Raw genomic sequence first — 14,558 nt, forward strand, 5'->3', positions numbered from 1 at the left:
AAGATTTTTGGAGCTCTTTGTTCAGTGGATCAGATGTTTGATGAAGCTCTGTGTCTATCTACCACCACTACCACCACACCTCTGCCTCTGTTTCACTTTATGTTGCTGGTAAATAATATGGTTGTAGTAGTAGGCTAAAATTAAATTATTTAGTATGCACTAACTAAAGGGGCAGAGCTTTGAGACATTTTAGCTTTTATATTTTATAAGATATATTTTTTGTAAGAACCACAAAAAATAAATATATTTCAGTGAATAACTTATTGTTCAAATCTGTATATAAATATGTACATAAAGTGTTGCAATTATATTGTAAAATGGATGGATGGATGGATGGATGGACGTTTAAAACAAAACTGTTATTATTAATTAGTAAGTATACATTTTTTGAGCCTTTTTAGAGAAAATCAAATCATTGTAGTAAATTATGCAAATTACTCGATGATGTCATGGTGACCACGCCCATAGCCACGCCCATAGCCACGCCCCCACCGCCACAGGTATCTTGGCAGTTTATGGGAAACACTGTATATACATAGGGCAGCACGGTGGTATAGGGGTAAGTGCATGTGCCTCACAATACGAAGGTCCTGAGAAGTCCTGAGTTCAAACCCGGGCTTGGAATCTTTCTGTGTGGAGTTTGCATGTTCTCCCCGTGACTGTGTGGGTTCCCTCCGGTTACTCCGGCTTCCTCCCACCTCCAAAGACATGCACCTGGGGATAGGTCGATTGGCAACACTAAATTGGCCCTAGTGTGTGAATGTGTGTGTGAATGTTGTCTGTCTATCTGTGTTGGCCCTGTGATGAGGTGGCGACTTGTCCAGGGTGTACCCCGCCTTCCGCCCGAATGCAGCTGAGATAGGCTCCAGCACCCCCCGCGACCCCGAAAGGGACAAGCGGTAGAAAATGTATATATATATATATATATATATATATATATATATATATATATATATATATATATATATATATATATATATATATATATATATATATATATATATATATATATATATAATTTTTTTTTTTTTTTTTAAATCGAGATGGATGTAAATTATTTTTTATGCACCCTATATGCATTATATTGTATATTGTATAACATTAAATAAAGATTAAAACAAATGATAGATATATATAGCTGTATGTATGTATATATATATATATTTTTTTTAAATGTTTTTTTATTGTATTTTTTTTTTTTTTAAATCAAGGTGGATGTAAATTAAAAAAAATTATGCACCCTCACTGCATTATATTGTATTGTTTTCATAGAATATCCTTATCTTGCATGGAAATTGTTTAAAAAGGTATTTTTCAAAATTGATTCTTACAAAACATAATTAAATTAAATTTAAAAAATAAATCTAAATATAGATATATATATATATTTTATTTTTTTATTTTTTCTTATTTTGATTTATTTATTTATTTAAATCGAGATGGATGTAAATAGTTTTGTTCTGCACCCTTACTGCATTATATTGTATATTGTATACAATTAAATTAAAAATGATATAATATATATATTGTTTTTCAAATCGAGATGGATGTAAATAACTTTTTTCTGCACCCTTACTGCATTATATTGTATTGTTCTCATGGAATATTCTTTATCTAAAATGTTTTTTCACAATATGAGTTTTTTTTTAAAGTAAATAAAAACTGCATGACAGAACCAAACAAACCTGGCATTTATTTTTTTACATTGTAGTGTTTTTGGACTCTGAATGATGAATAGCCTCTAGTATATTTATACACAAGTTGTATTTTATGTTGCATTTTCCATTTAATGCTGGAACATGTATTGCTGTATTATTTATTTATATTTATTTATAGTATTTTGCAAACCCTCCATGTTCCTATGTGGTCCACTCATATCAAACCACAAAGGTAGCAGAATTAAGGGTTGCCATGGTTACATGTTGCAAGCCAGTCCAATATCCAAATAAGGTTTTCTTTTCAGTCGAGACGAGCGCGTATCTTTGCTCTAAATCAGTGTCATGTTCATGGTTTAATGACCTGGCGGCCCTCTAAACAGATCGCTGAGAGGCAAAGATGGATTGTTTGCATATTTCATGAGAGCATAACAATTTCAGCAGCTGCCAGTGACCACCACTAACATTCCGTGTTGGAAAGTAGATTCCAAAAATTAAAGCAGTGTTGGTGTTGGCTTCTCAAATTTGTAGAAATGACTCCGAGAGTTCACTTTTCTCAACTGTATGAATCAAGGCTGCCCAAAGTGTTTCCACTGAGGGCCACAGAGACTGACAACTCAAAGGACGTTGGGGCCATTTTTGGTAGTTTTCACCTTCAAAAAGTCGAACTGTAAATGCTAAGTTTACAAACCACAGGATAAGTTGTAAAAACCTTTGTGCTGGCACATACTTGAGAGTGTTTGGTGATGACTGGTGGAATGGTGGATGGGTGCTTTGCAATTTGGACTCATCATCAGTAGTGTGCCCCTGGGTCACTGGGCGTTTCGGCCTTATCACTAGATGCCCCCTCTCCAGGGGTGGCCAGCCACAGGGTGATCGGCCCAGAGCTTGCGTCAATCCCAATTAATCATGAGTTGCTTGGTGTTGAGCAGCAGACTTCTCATGGGACTATGCATGGCAGGGGTGTCCTTTTCCCTGAGTCAAGCCTAAGCTGACCGCATACCTCCTGGCTTGCTACTTGGGGGCCCAGCAGGGGTCTTTCCTCCTCATGAACGGCCACTGGCTGCCTCTTTCAGCTGCCTCCGATGCAGTTTTGATGGCTATACGTAGGCTTTGGCCTCGGACTCCCAGGTCTACGAGCATTTTGGTGGTAAATCTCGCCACAAAGCCTCTGCAGCCCACCTCCACTGGGCGGACCTCAGTGTGCCAGCCACAATGTTGTGCTTCAGCTGCAAGCTCGGCATGTTGTTGGTGTTTTCGCTAGTAAGCCTCATCCACTGAGTCCTCCCAGGGTACTGTGAGTTCGATGATGAAAACCTTTTTTTTTGTGAAGGGGACCAGAGCACCACGTCCGGTCTCAGGGTGGTTACGGCAATCTCCGGAGGAAACGCAAGCTGCCGGCCAAGATCAACCAGCATCCTTCAGTCGCGGGCTAAGAATAGCTGGCCTCGCTCAGGTGGTATGGAGCTACTCCTGACTACCTTAGCCCCTTCGCGGACAAAGGTAATGGCCTGCTGGTGGTTGGCTGCTGGTGGTGGTAACTCGTTTGACCTTCAGGGTGGACGCGAGGGTCTTTAGGTGGTTACGGCAATCTCCGGAGGAAACGCAAGCTGCCGGCCAAGATCAATCAGCATCCTCCAGTCGCGGGTTCAGCATAGCTGGCCTCGCTCAGGTGGTATGGAGCTGCTCCTGACTACCTTAGCCCCTTCGTGGACAAAGGTAATGGCCTGCTGGTGGTTGGCTGCTGGTGGTGGTAACTCGACGCGAGGGTCTTTAGGACTTGATTGTGACGCCACGTGTAACGTCCTTGGGTGAGACTGGTTTTGCACCCTGTGAGACTGTGCTTGAGGGTGGCTGGCATGGAACAAAGGGCACACACCGGGTCTTCGCCGAAACACTGGTGAAGATTAACTTATGTTGGAAGGATGTCGTATGTAGCTCTGATGACAAAGCTCAACTGCCTCGCCTCCATGGCCCACATGTCCTTCCAGCTGATCCTACCCCTCTCCACACTGTCCCATCTCGTCCACTGACCGTGTTTGCCCAGAGAGACTGCCTTGGCCCATCTTGCAGCCTTCTCCTGGTGGCGTACTTCGTCCACCACCATCTTCCTCCGTTCTGGTGCTGTGGCCTTACTCCAAGCTGAGCGGGTAGCTGCTAGCCCAAAGCCTCCTCTTCCTTGCTGGACTTAGCCCACAATGTCAGCATGTCTGAGGGCTGCTGTTGCTTCTTCCACTGCTTTGGCTGGTCTCCATTTGCGCCCTGTCGCCAAGGTTGGTGCATTGTTGCTCACTACCAAGTCTCTAGATTCATCCAGTGTCATCTGGAGTCTTGTTTTTGCACACTTGAACTCCTCTGTGAGACTGGTGAGGGGCAGCTTGAGGATGCCATCTCCGTAGAGGCATATGGTGGTAAGGCATCGTGGAACTCTGAGCAAAAAACCCCCAAAAAACAAACAAAACAAAAAAACAGTTAGCACGTTGGCCAGATAGCGAAGAAATATGAGCAAAATGAGCTAAAAAAGCAAGCATGCTAACAGTACTATCCTAATAATAGCATGTTTACAGTTAGCATTAGTGAAATACCAAAGTGTATGACACTGAGGCGTATACCTGCTAAATTATATATATAAATCTAGCATTTACATGCTAACTTCATGTGTCAAGTACCAAAATATATTACTCTGAGGTGTGTACCTACAAAAAAATGGTAAATGCTAGCATGCTAACGATAGCATGCATCAAGTGCCATAATATGACGGAGGTGTACACCTACAAAGTTAGGTTTAAAAAACAGTATTATGCTAACAATAGCATGTTTACAGTTAGCATTAGTGAAATACCAGGCTTATACCTGCTAAATTATCTAAAAAGCTAACATTCTAATGTTAAGATGCTAAGAGGTAGCATTTGTCAAGTAACAAAATATGTGAAACTGAGGTGTATACCTGCTAAATCAGCAAAAAAATAGCTGGCATGCTGATTTAATTGCTAACTGTAACATGCGTCAAGTGCCAAAATGTATTACTCTCTGGTATGTACCTGAAAAATGTGTTAAAAATGTTAACATGGTAATAATAGCATGCATCAAGTACCATAATATGACGTAAGTGTATACCTACAAAATTAGGTTGGAAAAGCTAGCATGCTAACAGTATTATGCTAACAATAGCATGCTTAAAGTTAACATTATTGAAATACCAAAGTATATGACACTATGGCGTATACCTGCTAAATGATCTAAAAACGCTGGCATGCTAATTTAAATGCTAACTGTAAGATGCGTCAAGTGCCAAAATATATTACTCTCTGGTGTGCAGCTGAAAATAGTTTTTAAAATGCTAGCATGCTAATAATAGCATGCATCAAGTAGCATAATATGACTGAGGTGTTTACCTACAGAAATAGCTCAAAAATAAAGCTAGCACTCTAACGTTAAGATACTAAGAGGTAACATTTGTCAAGTAACCAAATATTTGATGCTGACGTGTATACTTGCGAAACTAGCAAAAAAGCTCTCATGCTAGTTGTGGAAGTCGTTTCCTAGCGGTCCCACTGACAGACACTTCACAGGATCCAAGCTTGCAGGTTTTAACAAAGTTTTAATTCTCATATGTTTTATCAACTGTTCCGTACCTCTCCCGCCCTCTGCTCCCGGCCGCTTACTGTTAAAGACAACAGATGATTAGATTAACACGTACCACCTGTGACATCGAATCACCTGCCAGCTGTGTCTCGCCGTCAGCACATGCCACGCCCCCGTCTGATGGTGCTCTGTCTTCAGCACCATGGACAGAGGCGGTGACCTTTCCTCCTGCAGGCGCGCTGATCACACTCTCTCTCCACACTAGTATTAGAACGCTGACGAGTGTATACAAATGTGTGTCAATATATTGTTTGTTTCTTGTGTGGACGACAACAACATGTGAACAATATATCAAAAAATATAACAAAGTGCAATATGTCATGTGAGATAATTGGAGCCTTGGATATTTAATTTAACTACATTGGTTTTGAAACCAAAAAGAATAAGATAAACATTTAAAAATTGGTTTTTGTGTTATCAGAGTCAACATTGCAATGTTTTCTCCTTACATTTCACCCGTTTGCTCTTTTATTCCACTTTTTATGTTGTTGTTTTTTTTTTTGTTAAAATGATCCGTGGGCCACAAATGGCCCCCAGGCCGCACTTTGGACACCCCTGGTGTAAGTCCGTGTTTCTAATGGGTGCACCTTCCGTGGTGACTAAATATGGTGTCGTCGATCCAGCGGCGGTACTTTGACACCGCAGTGTAGACTCCAGGAAAGAGAGCGTCAGCACAGCCGTTGCCCCAGGAGACCAAACCGTAGACACGACCCTCGCATACCAGCGGGCCCCCGGAATCCCCCTGATGGACACAGGCAAAAAGACAAGGACAGAAAGGAAGTTAGCACTAGGGGGGGGTGGGGGGGGGGGGGTAATATCATCAAAAGGTTCAGAGAATCTGGAGAAATCACTCCAAGTAAGCGATGATGTTACGGACCTTCGATCCCTCAGGCGGTACTGAATCAAAAAGTGACATCAGTGTGTAAAGGATATCACCACATGGGCTCAGGAATGCTTCAGAAAACCACTGTCAGTAACTACAGTCGCTACATCTGTAAGTGCAAGTTAAAACTCTATAATGCATAGCGAAAGCCATTTATCAACAACACCCAGAAACACCGCCGGCTTCGCTGGGCCTGAGCTCATCTAAGATGGACTGATACAAAGTGGAAAAGTGTTCTGTGGTCTGACGAGTCCACATTTCAAATTGTTTTTGGAAACTGTGGACGTTGTTTCCTCCGGACCAAAGAGGAACAGACCATCCGGATTGTTCCAGGCGCAAAGTTGAAAAGCCAGCATCTGTGATGGTATGGGGGTGTATTAGTGCCCAATACATGGGTAACTTACACATCTGTGAAGGCACCATTAATGCTGAAAGGTACATACAGGTTTTGGAGCAACATATGTTGCCATCCAAGCAACGTTATCACGGACGCCCCTGCTTATTTCAGCAAGACAATGCCAAGCCACGTGTTACAACAGCGTGGCTTCATAGTAAAAGAGTGCTGGTACTAGACTGGCCTGCCTGTAGTCCAGACCTGTCTCCCATTGAAAATGTGTGGCACATTATGAAGCCTAAAATACTTAACTTAAGCTGTACATCAAGCAAGAATGGGAAAGAATTCCACCTGAAAAGCTTCAAAAATGTGTCTCCTCAGTTCCCAAACGTTTACTGAGTGTTGTTAAAAGGAAAGGCCATGTAACACAGTGGTGAACATGCCCCTGTGACAACTTTTTTGCAATGTGTTGCTGCCATTCAATACCAAGTTAATGATTATTTGCACAAAAAAAAGTAACTTTCTCAGTTGGAACATTAAATATCTTGTCTTTGCGGTCTATTCAATTGAATATAAATTGAAAAGGATTTGCAAATCATTGTATTCTCTTTTTATTTACCAATTACACAACGTGCCAACTTCACTGGTTTTGGGTTTTGTATATATATATATAATTATTTTAAATTTTTTTATACTTTTTTTTTAAGAATCAATTTTTCCAAATAAATGTTTTAGGTCATCTCCATGCAACCAGAACAATGTTTTCATTATAGTTTCATTATGATTATCATACCATGTACTAATGGTCTTAAATCGAGAATTGATCCTGAATCGAATCGTCACAGCGGGAATCGGATCGAATCGTTCGGTGCCCAAAGACTCCCCCCCCCCCCCCCCCCCCCCTCCCCCTGGTATAACTGGCGGTACAAACATGGTGGTACATCAGCAAGTGAGTATTTGTACTGACCTGACAGGAGTCTTTGCCACCAACGCTGTATCCCGCACACAACATGTTGGCTGTGATGTTGCCGTGGAAAGAGTCGCTGCCGTTGCAGCGTTGTGATGAGACGATGGGCAGCCTGACCGTGCGCAGGCTGGAGGGGATCTGACCCTGTGGATCGGTGAAGCCCCACCCGGACACGCGGCACAGGCGGCCCTCGGCCATGGTCGCACCTTGCCTGGGCAGCAGGGCGATGGACACGTGGCTGTTCAGATCGACCGGGGCCCTCAGCTGCGCAGACGGAAAGGTGATAGAGCAGAATCACTAAGTAAATATTCCAACACAGTGTTACCGTTCAAACTGTGCGTCTCAAAAAAAAATTAAAAAAAAATAAAATATATATATATATATATATATATATATATATATATATATATATATATATATATATATATATATATATATATATATATATATATATATATATATATATATATATATATATATATATATATATATATATATATATATATATATATATATATATATATATATATATATATATATATATATATATATATATATATATATATATATATATATATATATATATATATATATATATATATAATAAGAATCCAATTCTTTAGAAGTTTAGTACCTTGATGAGCATGATGTCATTGTCGTTGGTGGAGCTGTGGTACTCAGGATGAGGCAGCAGCAGCTGGGGAAGGACTTCCTGTTCTGTCCCCTCGTAGATGACCAGAGAATATTCTCCAGCCACGATCATCATCTTCTCCAACCTGTTAGACAACTATTGTCATTATTGTTCTCATTATTAGAAACACACATGAATGAACCTTTAAACTAATTATTGTCATCCCTTGGAAGATTTTGTCGTGACAAAGTAGGAGTGTCCCGATCTGATGTTGCCATCAGATGTCGATCTGATATCAGACAAAAAAAAACTAGTATGCGATATCAGCCTGCATGTAAAATGTGTGATATCATGTCCGATAAAAGCAGTCCTGCAGCATGTTTGATTGTGTGTGATATCATGTGCGATACAAGCAGTCCTGCAGAGTGTTCACTTGTGTGTGATATCATGTGCGACTCTAGCAGTCCTGCAGCGTGTTTACTTGTGTGTGATGTCATGTGCGATACAAGCAGTCATGCAGCGCCTTTATCTGTGTGTGATATCATGTCCGATACAAGCAGCTTTGCAGAGTGTGATATCATGTGTGATACAAGCAGTCCTGCCGCATGTTTACTTGCGTGTGATATTATGTGCGATACAAGCAGTCCTGCAGCGTGTCCACTTGTGTGTGATATCATGTGCGACACAAGCAGTCCTGCAGCGTGTTCACTTGTGTGTGATATCATGTGTGATACAAACAGTCCTGCCGAGTGTTTACTTGTTTGTGATATCATGTGCAATACAAGCAGTCCTGCAACGTGTTTACCTGTGTGTGTGATATCATGTCTGATACAAGCAGCTCTGCATCGTGTTTATTTGTGTGTGATATCATGTGCGATACAAGCAGTCCTGCTGCGTGTTTACTTGTGTGTGATATCATGTGCGTTCTTGCAGCTCTGCAGAGTGTTTACCTATGTGTGATATCATGGGTGATACAAGCAGTCCTGCAGAGTGTTTACATGTGTGTGATATCATGTGCGATACAAGCAGTCCTGCCGCGTGTTTACTTGTGTGTGATATCATGTGCGATACAAGCAGTCCTGCCGCGTGTTTACTTGTGTGTGCTATCATGTGCGATACAAGCAGTCCTGCCGCGTGTTTACTTGTGTGTGATATCATGTGCAATACAATAAGTCCCGTGGAGTGTTTACTTGTGTGTGATATCATGTGTGATACAAGCAGTCCTGCAGAGCATTTACTTGTGTGTGATATGTGCATTACAAGCAGTCCTGCAGAGTGTTTATTTGTGTGTGATATCATGTGCGATACAAGCAGTCATGCAGCGCCTTTACATGTGTGTGATATCATGTCCGATGCAAGCAGATCTACAGAGTGTTGACTTATGTGTGATATCTTGTGTGATACAAGCAGTCCTGAAGAGTGTTTACTTATGTGTGGGATATCATGTGCGATACAAGCAGTCCTGCAGAGTGTTCACTTGTGTGTGATATCGTGTGCGACACAAGCAGTCTTGCAGCGTGTTCACTTGTGTGTGATATCATGTGTGAAACAAACAGTCCTGCCGAGTGTTTACTTGTGTGTGATATCATGTGCAATACAAGCAGTCCTGCAGCGTGTTTACATGTGTGTGATATCATGTCCGATACAAGCAGCTCTGCAGGGTGTTTATTTGTGTGTGATATCATGTGCGATACAAGCAGTCCCGCAGCGTGTTTACTTGTGTGTGATATCATGTGCGATACAAGCAGTCCTGCAGAGTGTTCACTTGTGTGTGATATAATAAATAATGATAAATGGGTTATACTTGTGTAGCGCTTTTCTACCTTCAAGGTACTCAAAGCGCTTTGACAGTATTTCCACATTCACCCATTCACACACACATTCACACACTGATGGAGGGAGCTGCCATGCAAGGCGCTAACCAGCAGCCATCAGGAGCAAGGGTGAAGTGTCTTGCCCAAGGACACAACGGACGTGACTAGGATGGTAGAAGGTGGGGATTGAACCCCAGTAACCAGCAACACTCCGATTGCTGGCCCGGCCACTCTACCAACTTCGCCACGCCGCCCCCTATCATGTGCGAAACAAGCAGTCCTGCCGCGTGTTTACTTGTGTGTGATATCATGTGCGTTCTTGCAGCTCTGCAAAGTGTTTACCTATGTGTGATATCATGTGTGATACAAGCAGCTCTGCAGAGTGTTTACCTATGTGTGATATCATGTGTGATACAAGCAGTCCTGCAGAGTGTTTACTTGTGTGTGCCATCATGTGCGATATAAGCAGTCCTGCCGCGTGTTTACTTGTGTGTGATATCATGTGTGATACAAGCAGTCCTGCAGAGCATTTACTTGTGTGTGATATCATGTGCATTACAAGCAGTCCTGCAGAGTGTTTATTTGTGTGTGATATCATGTGCGATACAAGCAGTCATGCAGCGCCTTTACATGTGTGTGATATCATGTCCGATACAAGCAGCTCTGCAGAGTGTTTACTTATGTGTGATATCATGTGTGATACAAGCAGTCCTGAAGAGTGTTTACTTATGTGTGGGATATCATGTGCGATACAAGCAGTCCTGCAGAGTGTTCACTTGTGTGTGATATCGTGTGCGACACAAGCAGTCTTGCAGCGTGTTCACTTGTGTGTGATATCATGTGTGAAACAAACAGTCCTGCCGAGTGTTTACTTGTGTGTGATATCATGTGCGATACAAGCAGTCCTGCAGAGTGTTTACTTGTGTGTGCTATCATGTGTGATACAAACAGTACTGCAGCGTGTTTACCTCTGTGTGATATCATGTCCGATACAAGCAGCTCTGCAGCGTGTTTATTTGTGTGTGATATCATGTGCGATGCAAGCAGTCCTGCAGCGTGTTTACTTGTTTGTGATATCATGTGCGATGCAAGCAGTCCTGCAGAGTGTTTACTTGTGTGTGTGATATCATGTGCGATACAAGCAGTCATGCAGCGCTTTTATCTGTGTGTGATATCATGTCCGATACAAGCAGCTCTGCAGCGTGTTTATTTGTGTGTGATATCATGTGCGATACAAGCAGTCCTGCCGCGTGTTTACTTGTGTGTGATATCATGTGCGATAGAAGCAGTCCTGCAGCGTGTTTAAGTTGTGTGTGATATCATGTGCGATACAAGAAGTCCAGTGGAGTGTTTACTTGTGTGTGATATCATGTGCGATACAAGCAGTCCTGCAGAGCGTTTACTGGTGTGTGATATCATGTGCGATACAAGCAGTCCTGCAGAGCATTTACTTATGTGTGATATCATGTGCAATACAAGCAGTCCTGCAGAGTGTTATTTGTGTGTGATATCATGTGCGATGCAAGCAGTCCTGCAGAGTGTTTACTTGTGTGTGTGATATCATGTGCGATACAAGCAGTCATGCAGCGCCTTTATCTGTGTGTGATATCAAGTCCGATACAAGCAGCTCTGCAGAGTGTTTACCTATGTGTGATATCATGTGCAATACAAGCAGTCCTGCAGAGTGTTTATTTGTGTGTGATATCATGTGCGATGCAAGCAGTCCTGCAGAGTGTTTACTTGTGTGTGTTATATCATGTGCGATACAAGCAGTCATGCAGCGTGTTTGAGTTGTGTGTGATATCATGTCCGATACAAGCAGCTCTTCATAGTGTTTACCTATGTGTGATATCATGTGTGATACAAGCAGTCCTGCAGAGTGTTTACTTGTGTGTGATATCATGTATGATACAAGCAGTACTGCAGAGCATTTACTTATGTGTGATATCAAGTGCAATACAAGCAGTCCTGGAGAGTGTTTATCTGTGTGTGATATCATGTGCGATGCAAGCAGTCCTGCAGAGTGTTTACTTGTGTGTGTGATATTATGTGCGATACAAGCAGTCATGCAGTGTCTTTATCTGTGTGTGATATCATGTCCGATACAAGCAGCTCTGCATAGTGTTTACCTATGTGTGATATCATGTGTGATACAAGCAGTCCTGCAGAGTGTTTACTTGTGTGTGATATCATGTGCGATACAAGCAGTCATGCAGCGCCTTTATCTGTGTGTGATATCATGTGTGATACAAGCAGCTCTGCAGAGTGTTTACTTATGTGTGATATCATGTGTGATACAAGTAGTCCTGCAGAGTGTTTACTTGTGTGTGCTATCATGTGCGATACAAGCAGTCCTGCCGCGTGTTTACTTGTGTGTGATATCATGTGCGATAGAAGCAGTCCTGCAGTGTGTTTAAGTTGTGTGTGATATCATGTGTGATACAAGAAGTCCAGTGGAGTGTTTACTTGTGTGTGATATCATGTGCGTTACAAGCAGTCCTGCAGAGCGTTTACTTGTGTGTGATATCATGTGCGATACAAGCAGTCCTGCAGAGCATTTACTTATGTGTGATTTCATGTGCAATACAAGCAGTCCTGCAGAGTGTTTATCTGTGTGATATCATGTGCGATGCAAGCAGTCCTGCAGAGTGTTTACTTGTGTGTGTGATATCATGTGCGATACAAGCAGTCATGCAGCGCCTTTATCTGTGTGTGATATCATGTCCGAAACAAAAAGCTCTGCAGAGTGTTTACCTATGTGTGATATCATGTGCAATACAAGCAGTCCTGCAGAGTGTTTATTTGTGTGTGATATCATGTGCGATGCAAGCAGTCCTGCAGAGTGTTTACTTGTGTGTGTGATATCATGTGCGATACAAGCAGTCATGCAGCGTCTTTATCTGTGTGTGATATCATGTCCGATACAAGCAGCTCTGCATAGTGTTTACCTGTGTGTGATATCATGTGTGATACAAGAAGTCCTGCAGAGTTTTTACTTGTGTGTGCTATCATGTGTGATACAGGCAGTCCTGCCACGTGTTTACTTGTGTGTGATATCATGTGCAATACAAGCAGTCCTGCATAGTGTTCACTTGTGTGTGATATCATGTGCGACTCTAGCAGTCCTGCAGCGTGTTCACTTGTGCGTGATATCATGTGTGATACAAGCAGTCCTGCAGAGTGTTTACCTGTGTGTGATATCATGTGCAATACAAGCAGTCCTACGTAGTGTTCACTTGTGTGTGATATCATGTGCGACTCTAGCAGTCCTGCAGCGTGTTCACTTGTGTGTGATATCATGTGTGATACAAGCTGTCCTGCAGAGTGTTTACTTGTGTGTGATATAATGTGCAATACAAGCAGTCCTGCATAGTGTTCACTTGTGTGTGATATCATGTGTGATACAAGCAGTCCTACCGCTTGTTCACTTGTGTGTGATATCATGTGCGATACAAGCAGTCCTGCAGCGTGTTTAAGTTGTATGTGATATCATGTGCGATACAAGAAGTCCCGTGGGGTGTTTACTTATGTGTGATATCATGTGCGATACAAGCAGTCCTGCAGCGTGTTTATTTATGTGTGATCTGATGGGGAAACTAGTTTTGTACCGACAAGGTTTTGAAGCAGAACACGTCACAAACGAGGACTTGAAGTGTTGTCGTCGTCAGAGAGCGATGTCGTCCTTGTGGAGTCATCACTCCAGCTTCCATATTTATTCCGATGTGAAGCAGGAGGAGATGAAGGCAGGAGAGCATCTTACCCGATGTCACAGTGTGCTGCTGTGATGACCCAGTACTTGTTGATCAGGGAGCCTCCACAGAAGTGGCGCCGCTCCGTGGTCTGGATGGACACCATGTACTTGATGGAGTGTGGGACCGCGGCGTATCCTCCAACAATGCGTCCCTGGAGGACGTCTTTACCTGTGACACACACGGGGACAAAAGATGAGACCCGAGCACAAAAAGTTTCTGAGTAGAAGTCACCAGTGAGGAGACGTCGATGAAAGCAAATCTCTCTGAGAGTGACATTGATTCATCGGGTCCTGCTGACTTGACCATGGTGTGTGTAGAATAGAATAGAATAGAATAGAATAGAATAGAATGGACTTTATTGTCATTATATTTGCATATAACGAGATTAAGGACTCCAACTTAAGGTGCGGTAGTGGGGAAAAATACGGGGTAAAAATAAATTACATAAGAGGTAATAAAGAAAAAAAAATAATAATTGAAATAAACAGACTACTATCCAATAAAAATAATAAGCAATCCTGTACAATATACAAACCCCGTTTCCATATGAGTTGGGAAATTGTGTTAGATGTAAATATAAACGGAATACAATGATTTGCAAATCATTTTCAACCCATATTCAGTTGAATATGCTACAAAGACAACATATTTGATGTTCAAACTGATCAACCTTTTTTTTTTTTTTTGCAAATAATCATTAACTTTAGGATTTGATGCCAGCAACACGTGACAAAGAAGTTGGGAAAGGTGGCAATAAATACTGATAAAGTTGAGGAATGCTCATCAAACACTTATTTGGAACATCCCACAGGTGATCAGGCAAATTGGGAACAGGTGGGTGCCATGATTGGGTATAAAAGTAGATTCCGTGAAATGC

General features: G+C 42.0%; 1 protein-coding gene across 1 annotated transcript; it reads right to left on the reverse strand.

Moving 5' to 3' along the window:
- Positions 1-5,874: 5,874 nt before the first annotated feature.
- Positions 5,875-13,965, reverse strand: zmp:0000001088 (trypsin). Its single transcript, XM_062052338.1, has 5 exons — positions 13,956-13,965; positions 13,690-13,849; positions 8,119-8,260; positions 7,485-7,748; positions 5,875-6,042 (listed from the first exon to the last, which is right to left on the reverse strand). Exons 1-5 carry the CDS (start codon positions 13,963-13,965, stop codon positions 5,875-5,877), a joined length of 744 nt encoding a protein of 247 aa, XP_061908322.1.
- Positions 13,966-14,558: the final 593 nt, after the last annotated feature.

This window comes from Entelurus aequoreus, linkage group LG07 (assembly GCF_033978785.1).
Source record: "Entelurus aequoreus isolate RoL-2023_Sb linkage group LG07, RoL_Eaeq_v1.1, whole genome shotgun sequence".
Classification (NCBI taxonomy): Eukaryota; Metazoa; Chordata; class Actinopteri; order Syngnathiformes; family Syngnathidae; genus Entelurus; species Entelurus aequoreus.